The 18,479-nt window shown below is 43.6% G+C and overlaps 1 protein-coding gene across 1 annotated transcript in view; it reads right to left on the bottom strand.

Annotated features, from left to right (window-relative positions):
* Positions 1 to 194: 194 nt before the first annotated feature.
* VPS53 (VPS53 subunit of GARP complex) overlaps positions 195 to 18,479 on the bottom strand; it is a 125,528-nt gene continuing 107,243 nt past the window's right edge. The window contains exons 19-22 of the mRNA XM_059998414.1: positions 17,376 to 17,445; positions 4,346 to 4,483; positions 2,513 to 2,617; positions 195 to 2,048 (exon numbers count right to left, since the gene is read on the bottom strand). Coding sequence (XP_059854397.1) covers positions 1,878 to 2,048; positions 2,513 to 2,617; positions 4,346 to 4,483; positions 17,376 to 17,445 — 484 coding nt within the window. The 3' untranslated portion in view covers positions 195 to 1,877. The remainder of the gene's footprint in view (positions 2,049 to 2,512; positions 2,618 to 4,345; positions 4,484 to 17,375; positions 17,446 to 18,479) is intronic.

Genomic DNA, 18,479 nt, shown 5'->3' with positions numbered 1-18,479 from the left:
TTCCAGAACGGAACTTGGAGGTCAAAACACCCCGTCCATGGTGGTTCCCATTTCCCTGTTATGATCCAAACAGAACTTTCTCCAGCCTGGGCACCTCTAACGAGCAATCAGGAAGTCTGTCCAGAGTAAAAACAGCAGTGAACTCTTTATCAATTATAAATTACGAGTATTTATTTTAACCACATAAGGTGACTTTAAGTTTTTTTTTTTTTTTAAAGGGGCTAGAGAAAGCGGAGGGAAGGAACCGGTACAGTATCTATATAATTTAGCTGAATAACAGAGTTATTAGCTACTGTTTTTATCAATGAGTGCTCCTTTATATATATTATTTCAAAGTGACAGTATTAAATAAACCTTCTGTTTGGGGCTTGATCATCAAAACAAGAAGAATCCTAGTCCGTACGGGGACAGCATGATTTCTGCCATGGTCCCTACCACCAACACAAATTCAAAACTCAAGCTGCTGGCTATCAGCAAAAAGAAAAACCTTTACCGTTTGGGCACCAGCTCAGTTATACAGTAATTACACTTGCTTAGAGTCAGAAAGAACATACATTTATGAAAATGTGCAACAGGAACCCTTCAATAAAGCAAATTTCTGTTACAATGGTTCTTCACAAGAAGTAAGCGTTATAATCCCCTATGGAACTTTTAAACCTAGATGCTGGGCCCCACTCCAGACCTAATTGATTCACAATCTCCATACATCTGTACTTGTAAAAAAAAAAAAAGAGCCCCAGGTGATTCTGATGCAGACCCCCCCAGATGAGAAACATGCTCTGTCTGTACAGGGCGCACACAGGGCATGCAGCGCCCATCGACAAGACACTTAACGTAACTCCTACTGCCTTCTGCCGGCTCCTGGAGCTCACTGACAGTGTAATAAATCAAGAAGGCAACTTCCCCGGCTGTGACCACCACCCGGGGCGCAAAACAGCAGCTTGACATCTCAATGCCGTCATGGAGACTTCCAGAAAATGACTCCTCATGATGAAACACAAAGAGAAGTGTGGATCTGTAAACACTGAGAGTGACAAGAACCAGGTGTGGGAGTCCACTGGGTTTCCAGCTCCCAGGCCGAGGACAGATGGCTGAAGTGGCTGTTTGGAGATGGGCCCATCATCCCTTCTTTCAAGAGTGGGAAGAGAATGTTAACCTCAATTAGCTCGGGCTGGATAACCTTACCAGAGCCACACCATGGCTGTCTGGGCAGAGTGAAATCTATCGACTGAGCTGCCCACGTGCCCCCCCAGCCCCTTCCCTGCCCTTCCAGCGCTTTTCTTATTTAGCCGGCTTTCCCTACTAGGGCTTAGCTAAAGGCCACACCTCTTTCTTCCGTCACACCTGTAATCTTCCAGTTCATAACTTGGGCCCTAGAGCCAAGCCCAGACGACATCTCTTAAGGGTCCGGCCGCAGAGGGAACCTCACACGGCTGCATGTGGAGGAAGGGGTGAGTTCCAGGCTTTCTCACCCACGGTGCTGGGATAGAAGCATGGAAAGGAACAGGACCACATGCCAGAGGGTGTGACTGCGGGGGTGAGGCTACAGAGTCAGCGACAACTGGACCAGTCGGGGGCAGCCCGGGACCAGCAAGTGAAGCACACGGAAACTTCACCCCCAGCTGCCTCTGCTGCAGGAATCAGGGACCATCTTGACTGCCTTTTTATAATCTGGCCGTTACCCGTCTTCTCCGATTAGGACAGGAATTAAGACAGGACATGGGAGAAACATGTGAATGACCCAAACGCCCCAGCAAGTTTCAAGACGGATGATCTGAGAGTCGGGGAAGCACAGGAGAGGTGGGGGGCTTCCGGAGATCTGGGTGCTGGTGGGGGGGGGTGTCACTGGCTGGGGGAAAAGTGCCCCTTGGACGCTCCTACAGTCTCTTTTTAATTAGTTTCTCCAGTTTGCGGATGCGAGATGACTCCTGTTCTGGAGTTGGAGCCAGGAGGGACAGAGAGCTGGAGCCTTCGGGCCCTGAGGGCGGCGCGGGGAGCCTCTGGCGGAAGAGATCCAGCATGCTGCTCTGCTCGCTCCTTTTCAGCCCCTGAGGTGGAGAGAGAAAGGAGGGTGACGTCAGCTCTGGCCCGAAGGGCCCGAGGGCAAGCGCAGTAGCTGGTATTCACTGGGCTGAGGATTAAGGCTTTCTTCAGGGAGATACCAGTCCTGGGTAGCAGCCTGGGAGAGAATCAGAGGAAGAGGCAATAGGAGAGGAGGGAGAAGGGGCTGAGAGGGCGGAGGACAGGCGGCAGGATGAGCGAGGGTAGCCTCCTCTCCACTGCAGTCCCGCTGAGCCTGGCTCTCTGCTGGGCGTCAGGGTGCCATCAGAACGGGGACACTCACAGGCCCCGGTTCTTCCTCCTCCTTAAAAGGCTTCTGGGAGTTGGGTGTGCAGCCCGGGCCAGGCATGGGCACTTTGAGATAGCTCCCGGGGGCCAATATCCCAGCCCCCAGTTAACCACCGAGCGTGAGAAGAAGGTGCCCGGGGACAAAACAAAACGCGGAGCCAACCTTCATGTCCAGGATCTTCTGGAAGGTTTCTGTGTTGCAGTCCGTCAGGAGTTTGATGTAGTTGTCCACAAACACCACCAACGGCTCGTGAGGGGCCATCACGACCTACCGAGGGAGAGAGACGAGAGTAGGCCTGCCGGGAACACTCACGATCGGAGGCCGAGGATTATCTTTCCTCACTTGCAGGCCGATCACAAAACGGACTCTGCACGATCTCCTTAGGTGGCAGCAGCAGCTGCAAACCCAGAAATGTCCTGACAGCCTGTTTCATCTCGACATTCAGTTAGAGCAATGCTTCCTAAATTTCCTAAATCATAAACGTAACCTGGATTGCTTCTTAAGTACACCTTCCTACGTCCCTCCTCTGAAGGTTCTAATTCAGAGGGCCTGGGGGGAGTCCCAAGTGACTTTTTAAATATCAGGACCACGGGACACACTCTGCTGCAGGGTCCCCTGTTTGAGACATTTCGTAGGTTCGTGGTACCTGCTCCTTCTGTCCTGATGTATCACTGTTCCCGAAAGATGGCCTCAAAAGGCACTGAATTAAGTGCATTTTCTCAAAAACAAAACCCCTAGAACAGCCTCACTCTTTTCAAGACTTCAAATCTGGAACTTTTAACTACGTCCAATTCATGTACCAACAGCAGGAAAGCAATGGCATCGCAACCCTCACATTCACTGCCATTTGGTTTTCAGCATGGCATCTGATCTCCTTCCTCCAGCAGACTGTTTTTTTTTTCCTCCAGAGGCAACCATTGCTTCAATTTTCTTTTTTTTTAATTTTAAAAAATTATTTAATTAATTAATTTTTTGGCTGTGTCGGGTCTTAGTCGCGGCACGCAGGATCTTTTTTTGCGACGCACGGGCTTCTCTCTAGTTGTGGCGCGCGGGCTGCAGAGCAAGCAGGCTCAGTGGCTGTGGCGCGCGGGCCAGCAGACTGCTTTTGTTTTGAATTTCTGAGCATATGACTCAGACTGGCAAGGAGTATGCACTCAGAAGTTCTCTCTAAACCCTGCTCTCCACCCTGCTGAGTAAACCAGCTAGGGAAGAAATGGATTAGCCTGCTTCCGGTTTCCTCAGGCCAAAGCCTGAGGTCTGTGTGGGCCCCTCACCTGCTCCCACCCATGTCAGGGCCTGCCGTTACTTTTCACTCCTCCATCATTCGAGTCATTCTGTTTGGAGACAGACCTGAAGGGCCTGCAGGCCCTGGCCTTCTAAGAGCATCCCCTGACAGTTCCGTTTTTTCTCCAGCCTTCTCTCCCCTCCCCAACAGGCCCCCTTTCCCCTTGACACATCCAGATGGAAATCATATGCAGGAGCTCAAGGCTTCAGACGTTCTCAGCATCATCACCCCATGTATATTTTATTAAACGGGGCTTTAGAAAACCCATTTGCTGATTAGAATCAGTTATGCAACATCTGTTCAGAGTTCCTATAAAGTGGCAGAGTTCAGAGTGCCAAAGAGGCTTACGTGGACCTGAGTAACTGATAGCTGGGCCAGAAATTCCTGCTAAGAAGCAGAGAGATCCCTGACTTAGACGCTGATTCACAGTGACAGCGCCACCCAACCTCCAATCTTGGTCAAATCTTATTACAAGAGAATTCCACTATGATGAAGAATTCATTTGTCAGATAGAATTACTGACCCCCCAGTAACAGTGCACTGACTTTCAACAATGTCTGATGAGGCCAAAGTCTGTGGACAATCTTTTAGGACTGATGGGCATAGGTCCTAACCTGTGCTTTCAAAGACTAGTACTCAGTACTCCTTGGAATAAACAATCAGATAACCAGGCCCTTTAACCGAAACCCCGAGGAAGACACAAGCCCCACCTTGAGGATCATCTCCGCTCGGGTCATGCCTTTCACCACGATCTTTGTGTAACTGGCTGGGGCTTTCCTCACCACCTGAGAGCCGATGGAAGGCAGATCGAGCAGGACCATCTTCAGGGAGTGGGTGTCCAGCAGCAGCTGAGGGAAGAGAGCAGAATAGAACCAGCCACTTCACAGGGACACGATACCTGGTGTACGCACACTGATTAATAACACTTTCCTGATTTTAAATGTAATACGTTCTCATGAACGAATGAACAAACATAAAAGGAAAAACATGAGTTATAATTACTATGACCCAGGAAAAAATAATAAGATGTCACAGTTCAGTGTGGTATCATTCCCACCAGCTTGTGTGTGTGTATAACATGCTAGAGTTATACTCTATAGACAGTTTTACGACCTGGTTTTTCCACTTAATACATGAAGTTTTTTGAATTCTATTTTCCCATCTTGGCAGTCTTTAAAAAAAAAATCATGACTTTTAATGGCTATACAGTACTCTATGGCGTGTGTGTGTGTGTAACTTTAATATTTTTAACCATTCCCCTACACTTTGTTTCTAGATTTTTATTATTATAAATAACGAATACTGTGATGAACAGCTGTGTAGATATAATTCTAGGTCTATCAGCGGCATTTCCTTAGGAGACAGTCTTTGGGACAGATCAAAGGACAAGGGCGTTTGGGAGGCTCCTCTCACACATCCTGAGCTGCTTTCTGAATGGAATGTACCTATTTACACAGTGCGGACCGCACCCACATCAGCACTGAAAACTGCCATAAAAATTTTGCGTATTCAACAGGCAAAACATGGTAATTCCGCGCTGCTCTACTGTGGATTTCTGTGGATACCAGTGAGGATGTAGGAGATTAAATCAAATTTAAACATCAGTATCTTGGCAACAAACTGTCTTTTTCTTTCTTTTTTTTTTTTTTTGGTTCTCTTGGATAGCAATTATTTGGAAGGCTATCAGCTTTCCTGATTGCCCACCAACTGCAGGCACAGAAATGGCATATATACACTGGCCTGTTCAGACAGTGTAGGAGGATGGAATCACATGCCCACCAAGCAGACAAAGGTAGCAGTAGGGTGACAGTCTCACTACTGCAACTCTGATGGTCAATCTTACGTTCAGGACAGGGCTTGCTGTATCTACCACTGCCTGCTCCTCTCAGAAAGCTTTTCATAATTATATCAAGCACGGGTGGAATGGTATCCCTTCAGGCCCTAGGACACCCTGAATTCTCTCATTCTCCCTGTACTTTGCTATGGACAGGAGAATTAACGACTAAAGATAAGACAAACTCATTAATGAGAAACACCATTAACTTAATGGACATAGTGATTATAATTTTGACAATGGTACAAAAAATTTGGAGAAGCCATCAATGTTTTACTTGGGATAACACAGAGGGAAATATTGCTCTCAAAAAATGGTGAGGCATTGAAACAGACTGATTCTGAAGTTTATATGGAGAGGCAAAAGACCCAGAAGAGCAAACGCAATATTAAAGAAGAACAAAGCTGGAGGACTGATCCTACCCAACTTCCAGACTTATAATAAAGCTACAGTAGGGACTTCCCTGGTGGTCCAGTGGTTAAGACTCCACACTCCCAATGCAGGGGGCCTGGGTTCGATCCCTGGTCAGGGAACTAGATCCCACGTGCCACAGCTAAGAGCCCGCATGCCACAACTAAAAGATCCCGCACGCCACAACTAAAGATCCTGCATGCTGCAATGAAGATCCCGCACATGGCAACGAAGATCCTGTGTGCCACAACTAAGACCAAGTGCAGCCAAATAAATAAATAAATAAATATAAAATAAAATAAAGCTATAGTAATCAAGACAGTTTAGTACTGGTGAAAGAATAGACAAATAGATCAACTGAGAAGAAAAAGCCCAGAAACAAATCCACACAAATATAGTCAACTGGTCATTCACAAAGGAGCAAAGGCAATTCAATGGAACAAAGACAGTCTTTCCAACAAATGGTGCTGGAACAGCTGGACATCTATGTTCAAAAAATAAAAATAAAAGGGAATCTAGACACAGACCTTACACCCTTCACAAAAACTAAATCAAAATGGATTACAGACCTAAATGTAAAACACAAAACTATAAAACTCCTTGAAGATAACATAGGAGAAAACCTAGATGACCTTGGGTATGGTGATGACTTTTTAGATATAACACCAAAGATATGATCTGTGAAAGAAATAACTGATAAACTGGACTTCATTAAAATGAAAAACTTTTGCTATCCAAAAGACAATGTCAAGGGAATGAGAAGACAAGCCACAGACTGGGAGAAAATATTTGCAAAAGATACACCTTATAAAGGACTGTTATCTAAAATATACAAAGCTTTTTAAGAAAAACTCAACAATAAGAAAACAAACAACCCAACTAAAAAATGGGCCCAAGAGCTTAACAGATACCTCACCAAAGAAGATATATAGATGACAAATAAGCATTTGAAAAGATGTTCCATATCATTTGTCATCAGGGAAATGCAAATTAAAACAGCAACGAGGGCTTCCCTGGTGGCGCAGTGGTTGAGAGTCCGCCTGCCGATGCAGGGGACACGGGTTCGTGCCCCGGTCCGGGAAGATCCCACATGCTGCAGAGCGGCTGGGCCCGTGAGCCATGGCCGCTGAGCCTGCGCGTCTGGAGCCTGTGCTCCGCAACAGGAGAGCCCACAACAGTGAGAGGCCCGCGTACCGCAAAAAAAAAAAAAAAAAAAAAAAAAAAAAAAAACAGCAACGAGATACCACTATACATCTATTAGAATGGCTAAAATCTGGAACACTGACAACATCAAATGCTGGTGAGGATGTAGAGCAACAGAACTCTCATTAGTTGCTGGTGGAAATGCAAAATGTTACAGCCACTTTGGAAGACAGTTTGGTGGCTTCTTCTATTAAAACTAAACATACTCTAATCATACAATCTAGCAATCATGCTACTTGTTATTTGTCTAGAATTGAAAACTTATGTTCACACAAAAACCTGTACATGGATGTTTTTAACAGCTTTATTCATAATTGCCAAAACTTGGAAGCAAACAAGATAACCTTCAGTAGCTGAATGGAGAAACTGTGGCACACCCAGACAATGGATTATTACTTAGTGCTAAAAAGAAATGAGCTATCAAGATATGAAGGAACCTTAGGGACAACTAAGCCCATGCGCCACAACTACTGAGCCTGTGCTCCAGAGCCCACCAGCCACAACCACTGCGCCACAACTACTGAAGCCCACGCGCCTAAAGCCCGTGCTCCACAACAAGAGAAGCCACCGCAATGAGAAGCCCACGCACTACAATGAAGAGTAGCCCCCACTCGCCGCAACTAGAGAAAGCCAGTGCGCAGCAACAAAGACCCAACGCAGCCACAAAAAAAAAAAGATATGAAGGAAACTTAAATGCACATGACTAAGTGAAAAGGCCAATTTGAAAAGGCTACATATTGTGCATGACCCATAACACAGCACTCATATCCTTTAGAGAAATTCTTGCCTATGTAAAAAAACAAACAAAAAAAACCCGTTCCCTGCATCCACTGTTTGTAAAAGCAGAAGACTGGAAACAACCTAAATGCTCATCAACGGTAGGATGGATAAACAAATGGTGGCATATTCATGCAATGGAATATGATATTTTAGTTAAAATGAGTGAACTCAAACAACCTATAACAACATAGATAAATCTCAGAAAACATTATGTTGGGCAAAAAAAGCAAGTAGGGGGCTTCCCTGGTGGCGCAGTGGTTGAGAATCTGCCTGCCAATGCAGGGGACACGGGTTCGAGCCCTGGTCTGGGAAGATCCCACATGCCGCGGAGCAACTAGGCCTGTGAGCCACAACTACTGAGCCTGCGCATCTGGAGCTTGTGGCCCGCAACAAGAGAGGCCGCGATAGTGAGAGGCCCGCGCACCGCGATGAAGAGTGGCCCCCAGCTCGCTGCAACTAGAGAAAGCCCTCACACAGAAATGAAGACCCAACACAGCCAAAAATAAAGAAAGAAAGAAAGAAGCTTTCATTTAAAAAAAAAAAAAAAAAAGCAAGTGGGGAATGATATGTATAGTACCATTTGTATAAAGTTTAAAAATATGCAAAACAAAATTATATATCTTTTGTGAATAGATCCACATGTAACATATCAAAACATATACGGGAATGATAAAAATCAAAATCAGAATAGTGATTACCTCTGGGCATGTAGGGAGGCGAGAGGAAGGGTAGGGTCCAGGGGGGACTTCAGCCATAACTGTAATGATTTACTTTATATAAAAAACATCTAAAGCAAATGTGGGAACATGTTAAGATCTGACTAAGCTGAGTGGGAAGCTGATATTCTTGACATTATTTTCTCTACTTTTATTAACTGAAACTATGTCTTTTTCTTCTTCTTCTTTTTTCCCCACACTATGTTATTTGAGGCCTAGTGAGGATTCAACTTTATCTTCCATACAGCAAAATTTCAGAGCCTTGTCGAAATCAAAGGCATGTCTTGGCATTATTTGCTAGCAGGAAAAAAAAAGATCAGTGATCATTTAAAAACTTATGGGGATTCTTCCTGTTTTTTCTGTACTTCTATTTCCCAGAGATATATTATATGCATAAATAATTGTACAGTCTTAAGCGACAGGAAGAGCTTTGAATGAGCCAGACATAACTCTCTAGTGTCTCCCATATTTTGAGAGATAGGACTTTTTCAATTCCCAGCCAGTCACAATAAAATTTTGTCCTCACCAGACAGCTGTACAGATGGAAATCTTCGTCTCAGGTTTTACCGGAAGTAATGCAGTCAGAAAAGGTGGGAGCTAGTCTGATAGGCTTAGCAGCTGTCTGTGGGCAATGAAGGTGAAAGGCTCCATTTATCATGAAAATCTGCTGGCTTTCATCTTTGAAAATAGCTGAAAGTTCATCCCCTTAGGCGTGAGGCATTGGGCAAGAGGTGGCCATCCACCAAATTTGTTTGAGCCTCAGAGATAAATTTTGGGGTGGTGTGGCTCATGTTCTTGATGGGCTACTGGGGTGCAGATCTGGCCAGCATGCAATGCCTGGGAAGCGTCATCACCCAGCAGTGGAAAGCTCTGAGGGGTTTACTTCTTAAAGAGCCCCTACAACTCTTGGGGGTCATCATGACTATCACAGTGATGGAAACCTTGAGTAGACAAGATAAAAGGCCCACTGCTAGAAGGTAAAGGACCATATATACAACGCTAAGTTTCAATGAGGTGACACAGAAGAGACAGTTCCAGATCTGAAGAATGGATGGACCAAGGTGAGGACATGCCTAGTTTCTTTCCTCTTTTCTTTTTTTTAAAATTTAGGTGTAACTTTCATACAGTAAACTACACAAAGACCAAGTACATAGCTTGATAAACTATTACATAATGTATACACCTATTGCCTCATTAAAGATATGGGACATTTCTCCATCGACAGAAGAATGGATAAAGAGATGTGGCATATAAGATGTTACTGAAAAACCCGAACGAACTTTTTGGCCAACACACACACACACACACACACACACACACACACACACACACACACACACACGCACGCACGCATGCACGCACGCACACGCACGCACGCACACAAAATGGAATACTACTCAGCCATAAAAAGAATGAAATAATGCCATTTGCAGCAACATGGATGGACCTAGAGATTATCATACTAAGTGAGGTAAGTCAGACAGAGAAAGACAAATATCATATGATATCACTTATATTTGGAATCTAAATGAAATGATACAAATGAACTTATTTACAAAACAGAATCAGACTCACAGACACAGAAAACAAACTTATGGTTACCGAAGGGGAAAGGGCAGGGGGATAAATTAGGAGTTTGGGATTAGCAGATACACACTACTATATATAAAATAGATGAACAATAAGGTTCTACTATATAGCACAGGGAACTATATTCAATATCTTGTAATAACCTATAATGGAAAAGAGTATGAAAAAGAATATACATATATATAACTGAATCACTCTGCTGTACACCAGAAACTAATACAATATTGTAAATCAACTATACTTCAATTTAAAAAAAAAAAAAAAAAAAAAAAGGATATGAGACATTTCTTGCATCCCAGAAGGCTCCCTCAGGTTCTCTTCCAGTCAACGCTCTCCCTTCCTTCCTAACAAAGATGACCACTCTTCTGCCCTCTGTCACTCAGGATTCGTCTACTGCTCATTAACGTGCTATGAACATTCTTGTATATGCCTTTGGTGGCCATACACCCTTATTTCTCTGGGGTGGCATCTACACAGAATTGCCGGTTCAAGGAGTAAGCATATGTTTAGCTTTAGTACAGACTGCCAGATAGTTTTCCAATTTGGTTGTGCTGATTTCCATTCCTACCAGCGATGCATGAAAGTTCCAGTTGCTTCACATCTTCACCAACACTTGGTATCGTTGGCCTTTTTAATTTTAGCCATTCTAATATCATTGTGACTTTAATTGTGACTTTAATTTATATTTCCCTGGATGATTAATATGCTTTTTGGCTTTTTTGGTGAGCCTCCTTCTGAAGTGCCTGTTCAAATCTTTTGTCATTTTTCTACTGGTTGATCATCTTTTTCTAGTTGATTTGTTGAGGGGTTTTTTAAAGTAATTTTTTCAACTTTATTGAGGAATAATTGACAAATATACTTTAACTGCATATACTAAAAGTGTACAAGGTGATTATTTGACATACATATATATTGTGCAATGATAACCAAGATCAAGATAATTAACTCTCCTTATGTGTATGTGGTTAAGAATGCTTACGATCTACTCTCAGCAAATTTCAAGTATATCATACCACGTTATTAATTACAGTCACCATGCTGTACATTAGGTCCTTAGAACTTATCTTAGAACTGAAATTGTGTACCCTTTGACCTACATCTCCCCATTTCCCCCTTCCCCCAGCCCCTGGCAACTAACATTCTATTCCCTGTTTCTATGAAATTGTTTTTTTTTTTTTCCTTTTAAGATTCCACATATAAGTGATATGTTAAGAGATTTTTAGCAGTATATACTTAGAATATGAGTACTTCGTTACATATATTGCAAATATCATCTGCTACTCTGGCTTGTCTTTTGAGAAAAAGAAGTCCTTAATTTTAAGTACTCCAAATAATCTCTTCTTTTATGATTGGTACTTTTAATGTTTTGTTAAGGAATCTTTGCCTAACTCACAGTCATAAAAATATTCTCTTATTATCTTCCAGAAGTTTTGTTGTCTTATCTTTCACTTTCAGAGCTATAATCCACCTGGAATTGATTTTTTAAAAACTGAGATACAATATACCATAAAATTCACCTTTTAAAAGTGTACCATTCAGTTCCAGACATCTCAACACACCACAAATAAATTCCATACCCATTAGTGATCACATCTCTTTTCCTCCTCTCCTCCACCCCTTGCCAACCATTAGTCTACTTTCTGTCTTGTGGATTTGCCTGTTCTGGACATTCCATATAAATGGAATCATACATTACGTGACCTTTTGTCTGTGGCTTCTTTCACTTAGCGTAACGTTCTCAAGGTTCATCTATGTTGTAGCATGTGTAAGTATTTCATTTCTATTTAGAGCTGAATAATATTCCCTTGTAAGATTAAACCATTTTCTTTATCCATTCATCAACTGATGGGCATTTGAGTTGTTTCTCCTTTTTGGCTATTATGAATAATGCTGCTTTGAACAACGCTGCACAAGTGTTTGCGTGAACATACTTTTCCAGTTCTTTTGGGTTTCTATCTAGGAGTGGAATTGCTGGGTTACATGGGAACTCTATGTTTAACATTGTGAGAAACTGCCAAACTGTTTCCCAAAATGGCTGCAGCATTTTCCATTTCCAGTGTACGAGGGTTCTAATTTCTCCACATCCTTGCTGGAACTGACTTTCCTATGTGGTGTGTGGTTAAGGTCAAGATTAATTTTTTTTCCACGTGGATATTCAATTACTCAGCACTGTTTACTGAGAAGACCATCCCTTCCCAACTGAATTAGTGCCGTTTTAGTCATAAATCAAGTGTCTATGTATGTGTGGGTCTATTTCTGAACTTGACTCTGTTCTGTTGGCCCATTTGTCCCTGTGTGCTTAATTACTTCAGCATTAAAATAAGTCTTGGTATCCTGACGTTTAAATCCTCCAACTCTCTGCTCTTTCTTTAGAGTTATTTTAGCTATTCTTGGTCTCTGCACTTCCATCCAACTTTTAGAATCAACTTATCAATTCCCATTCACACCCACATCCACCCCACCCCTACTGGGATTTTACTGTATCTAGAGGTTAATGTTGGAAGAATTGATATTTTAAAAACAGTGAGTCCTGGGCTTCCCTCGTGGCGCAGCAGTTGAGAGTCCGCCTGCCGATGCAGGGGACACGGGTTCGTGCCCCTGTCCGGGAAGATCCCACGTGCCGCGGAGCGGCTGGGCCCGTGAGCCATGGCCGCTGAGCCTGCGCGTCCGGAGCCTGTTGCTCCACAATGGGAGAGGCCACAACAGTGAGAGGCCCACATACCGCAAAAATAAATAAATAAATAAATAAAAATATTCAGTCCTTTAATACATGAACATGAGCTTTCCTGACATTTTAAAGGTCTTCTTTAATGTCTCTTAATATTGTATCATTTTCTGTGTAAAAGACTAGCACACTTTTTAATAGACTTATTCCTAGCTATTTAAGGTCTCCTAACGCTACTGTATATGGTTTCATTAAAAATTTTTCATTTTAAATTGTTTGTTGCTGTTATATGCAAATATTAAAAATAATTTAAATACTGACCTTATATCTCACACCCCTACTAAACTTATATTCTAATAGTTTGTAGATTCTCTTGGATATTGTCATTCACAATCACGTTCTCTGTGAAATGTGAAAAATGACAGTTTTGTTTCTTCCATTCTAATCTGTGTACCTTTTATTTCTTTAAAACTTTCTTTTATTTTTTGTCTTATTGTTCTGGCTAGGACTTCAAGGGCAATGTGGGATAGAAATGGTGACAGCAGACATCCTTGTCTTCTTCCTAATGTCAAGAGAAAATCTTTCTATATTTGACCATTAAGTGTGATGTTTATGGCAATACTGTTTTTCATTAACTGATTCATTTCTTTCATGAGCTGGCTCGGTCTCCCCATCTCCAGGACCCTGGCGACCCTGCCAATGCTTGTAAACCCCTGTGGAGAATGGCCGTGCCTGTCTCTTTGTGTGGCACAAAGGAGGACCCTTTTGACTGGGTGACAGAAGAGGCTTCAAGCTCTCAGTGGGAAGGAGGGCCTCATAAAAATCAAGACGGGCCAGAGCTTAATGAGACAGAGAAAAGTGAGCAGTTGGGTAGTTAAGAGATTCAAAAAGGTCTTTAGGGACTTCCCTGGTGGCGCAGTGGTTAAGAATCCACCTGCCAACGCAGGGGGACATGGGTCCGAGCCCTGGTCCGGGAAGATCCCACATGCCGCAGAGCAACTAAGCTCGTGCTCCACAACTACTGAGCCCGCGTGCCACAACTTGCCACAGCTACTGAAGCCCGTGCGCCTAGAGCCCGTGCTCCGCAACAAAGAGAAGCCACGGAAATGAGAAGCCCACGCACCGCAACGAAGAGTAGCCCCTGCTCGCCACAACTAGAGAAAACCCGTGCGCAGCAACGAAGACCCAACGCAGCCAAAAATAAATAAATAAATGAATGAATAGAAAGAAATGTAGATGTTAAAAAAAAATCACGTTATTTAAAAACTAAATAAATAAATTTATTTAAAAAAAAGTCAATATGGTCAAAACGTGGTAATATGTATGATGGAATACTGTTCAGCCTTAAAAAGAAGGAAATTCTGAAGCATACTAACATGAATAAACCCTGAAAGCACGCTGAGTGAAATAAGCCAGACACAAATGGACAGATACTGTATGATTCCACTTCTAGGAGGTCCCTCGAGCAGTCATATTCATAGCGATAGAAAGGAGAATGGTGGCTGCCAGCAGCTGGGGCAGGAGGGCTGGGGAGCTAGTGTTTAATGGGAAGGGAGTTTCAGTTTGGGATGATGAAAAAGGTCTGGAAGTGGATGGTGGATGTTTGCACAACAATGTGAATATACTTAATACTAGGAACTGTACACTTAAAATGGTTAAAATGTTAAATTTTATGTTATGTATGTTTTACCACAATAAAAAAAGTCAATATGGTATATAAAGATAATTCAAAGGAAAATATTTATGGATCTAAAATATTCTGAGCAATATAGTTCATGTCTATATTTCATAGACATGAACTATATTGCTCAGAATATTTTATTTTTATTTTTTTAAGAATTTTTTTAAATATTTACTTATTTATTTGGTTGCACTGCGTCTCAGTTGCAGCAGGTGGGCTCCTTAGTTGAGGCATGCAAACCTTTAGTTGTGGCATGCTTGTGGGGTCTAGTTCCCTGACCAGGGATCAAACCCGGGCCCCCTGCATTGGGAGCGCAGAGTCTTAACCACTGCGCCACCAGGGAAGTCCCCTCAAAATATTTTAGATCCACAATACAACAGATATAGAAGGAGGCGTGTGGAGAGTCTGATTCAGGGCTCTTATTTAAACATGAGGAAACTGAGTCCAGAGCAAGGAAGCAACTGCTCATGATCACAGGGACCATTAAAAGCAGAGCAGGGACTGGACTTCAAGTTTTAGGGTCCTTTTCCCAACACTACAATGTGCTGCTTCCTCTCTGGTAAGTAGTTTATGCAAATGGATTCTTTTTTTTTTTTTTTAATAAATTTATTTATTTATTTTTGGCTGCGTTGGGTCTTCGTTGCTGCACGCAGGCTTTCTCTAGTTGCAGCGAGTGGGGGCTACTCTTCGTTGCGGTGCGCGGGCTTCTCATTGCAGTGGCTTCTCTTGTTGCGGAGCATGGGCTCTAGGCACGCGGGCCTCAGTAGTTGTGGCGTGTGGGCTCAGCAGTTGTGGTTCGTGGGCTCTAGAGCGCAGGCTCAGCAGTTGTGGCTCACGGGCTTAGCTGCTCTGCGACATATGAGATCTTCCCAGACCAGGGCCCGAACCCGTGTCCCCTGCATTGGCAGGCGGATTCTTAACCACTGCGCCACCAGGGAAGTCCCTGGATTCCTTTTCTACTGTGTGCTCGGTCATAGATACTGTGGCCAAAAGACTAATTAATGACCCTGCAAATCCCACAAGACTCTCTGAAAATCACAAACTAGCAAGAAGCATTACAAATACTGGTATGGTTCAGTTCCACGTGCCCTTGCAATTGCTCAAGTGGACTCTGGGGCCCAAAGAGAAATAATTTACTTTATACAGTAATCAGGAAGAGAATCAAGAGCAGGAAAATGTCTCATTTCCCATTTTTGGCACAAGTATTAAAGTGTAGTCTAAATTTAGGATCTAGTACTTCTGTGGCAAAGCAGAGGCATCTGAGATTAGGCCTCAGTCTTTGCTTTGACTCTCACAGCTTTCGTTAAAGTTTGGATTACAGCCGCTGCAAGACTTGCAGCAGAATCTGTGTTTTGTTTTTTTTTTTTTTCTGGGTACACAGTCCTCTCACTGTTGTGGCCTCTCCTATTGCGGAGCACAGGCTCTGGACGCGCAGGCTCAGCGGCCATGGCTCACGGGCCCAGCCGCTCCGCGGCATGTGGGATCTTCCCGGACCGGGGCACGAACCCGTGTCCCCTGCATTGGCAGGCAGACTCTCAACCACTGCGTCACCAGGGAAGCCCGGTTCCTATGGTTTTGCTGCCTGATTGATCACGCCTCCAGCTTCATGACTGCTTGGGTTTCTAAGGCCAGATACTCAGGGCAAGAACGGACCCAAGCTAAACCTGAACTTCACGTGGGAATCCTCCAAGGGCCACATTGCCTTTAGTTCTCACCCACGGCCTCCCCCAGGCTGGGCCTGTTGAGATCTATGCTCTCCTGTTACCCACTCCTATTTGTCTGGGGTCTGAGAAAGTAAAACACCAGTTTCACAGATGGTTTTCTCATCCGCATCTCAAAGCAGAAGTAAATACTGGCCAAATTGATATATTTCTGAAGGTGCGGGCTTTCAAGTCTGAGCTGATTATTTTAACATTCTTTTAAAGAAGAGAAAATCTGAGGAAAATAGATATGACATTGGGTTCATGCGACAATATGAAAATATCATGCTACTGGACACTAAATGAGCTTGTAAGGCCTGGACAGAGCTGCAAACTCATGGAAACATGCTCCCAATGAGGCAACTTTGTGTTCCAGTGGCTTCATCAAGTCTAGAGACAGAAACCTAGTAACTGAGAATCTAAAGCTTCTCTCAGACACACAGACAGCAATCACTCCGCGTCCTCTCCTATCACACACAAAAGTGAACAGAGTGGATTCCCGATAAACATGAGTTAATGAAACTGGGCGTGCTGGGGCATTATTCTGCTGTTTCCCGAGGACAGAATTCGTTCTGTGTTTATGACATGCAAGAGGTAAGAATTTCCAAACACTGAAATTCTACACTCAGACACAGTCGGTCAGTGTCTGAACCCACGCAACCTCCCAGGAAGTTTGCTGAGACAGTACTTCTGACTCTGCTAAGCTGGTCAGCCAGACAGCCCGCGGCAAGCATCAACTAGATGTTTCTATGTGGGGAGATGGGCATTGACAGTGGAAACAAACTATCAGTAGTAACAGCTGGCATTTGCTGAGGGCTTCTCATATGCCTGACATTGGGTCAAGCACTTCAGTGCATTATCTTGTTTAATCTTCACAACCACCCTGTGAGGCGCTGCTGTGAGTATCCCCATTTTATAGCTGAAGAAACTACAGCCCTGGAAGGTTAAGCAACTTGTCTAAGGACAAACACCTTAAGAGGTACTCAATGAAAATGTTTTCAATAAATGGATGAATAATTTAAGCTGCCAGGTCATCATTCTGTCCTCAAACAGGGAAATCAGTGACTTTACTTCTCCACAGCAGCTCTGTACTGGAAGTTACACAGTCTTGATCTACGACAAAAGCCATAAGGAACAGTCCTATCCCAGTTCCGTCTTACCTGTTCTGCTCCCACCATGCTAATTGGCTTGCACTTGAAGAGGTGGGTGATGAACTTGGGAATGAAGGAGCTGTGGATAAAAAAGAAGTGACAAATTAGGCTTATATTCTCTTTGGTAAAGAACTGCAGAAACATTTCTTCTTTTTTTAAGGCCCCACATCCTTCTACAAGAAAACTGAGAATTAAAGTAGACACTACTGTGGCCTACAAGCATCCACTCTTCTTCTTTCTAACTGTAGCCCTGGTTTTATTTAGGTAAATCTGGCCTTGGGATGCTGGGGAAAAGCTGATCCCTCCTAAACCACAGGCAGAGCCTGGGGTCCCTTGGTGACTGTTGTTGGTGCTGACGTGGCTTGTGCTCCAAGCCAGCTGGAGGGAAGGACTTCATTGCACGGCTGGGGCGAGTCTCTCTTCTTCTTTAGGGTATTCGTGTGTTTGGATTTAACATCTAGAGCTAACATTTTACCACTGTTCTAAGGATGAAGCCAGGCCCAAGGAGAGGAGGGTAAGTAAAGACCCTGGGTCCTTAATGACATTGCTGAACCACTGAGGCAATCATCTTTGGATCTCTCCTATCTCTGGACTTTGGTTATTTGAAATAAAAAAAATTCACCTCTGTTTAGGTCAGTCTGAGTCAGGGCTTCTATGACTAGTAGCTGAAAACATCCTAATAGATAAAGATAGTCGAATACACATGAGGTAGTTATGTGATCTTAAATGCAAAATAATAGGAAATAAATGCTAAGGGAGTAACTGTCAGATCAGGGAACAAAATACATGATCTCCAAAAAGTTTACTGGGGACTGAAGGGCAACCTGGGCCAGGTAGATTGATGATGCTGGTTTGGGGAAAGGGAGAATATGATTTTAATAGGTCAGGAGGGCTTTTTAGAAAAAAAACTGCAGAGGCCTGTGTAGGGAAGGCTGAGTGGTACTGGTGCAGAACAGAAGATGTGGGAACCAGAAATGCCTATAATCAGGCCAGATTCACAGTGAGCTGACCAGGAGAACACAGGGCCCACGACGAAGGGAGGACCATGGCAATAAAGGGCTTGGAGGTCGAGGTAAAGCCTGGCCAGCCTCTCCCTCTCCTCACTCTCCAAAT

The sequence above is a fragment of the Delphinus delphis genome, chromosome 19 (assembly GCF_949987515.2).
Source record: "Delphinus delphis chromosome 19, mDelDel1.2, whole genome shotgun sequence".
Taxonomy (NCBI): domain Eukaryota; kingdom Metazoa; phylum Chordata; class Mammalia; order Artiodactyla; family Delphinidae; genus Delphinus; species Delphinus delphis.
Note: the sequence above shows the minus strand (reverse complement) of the source record. Positions and strands in the feature narration are given on the sequence as shown.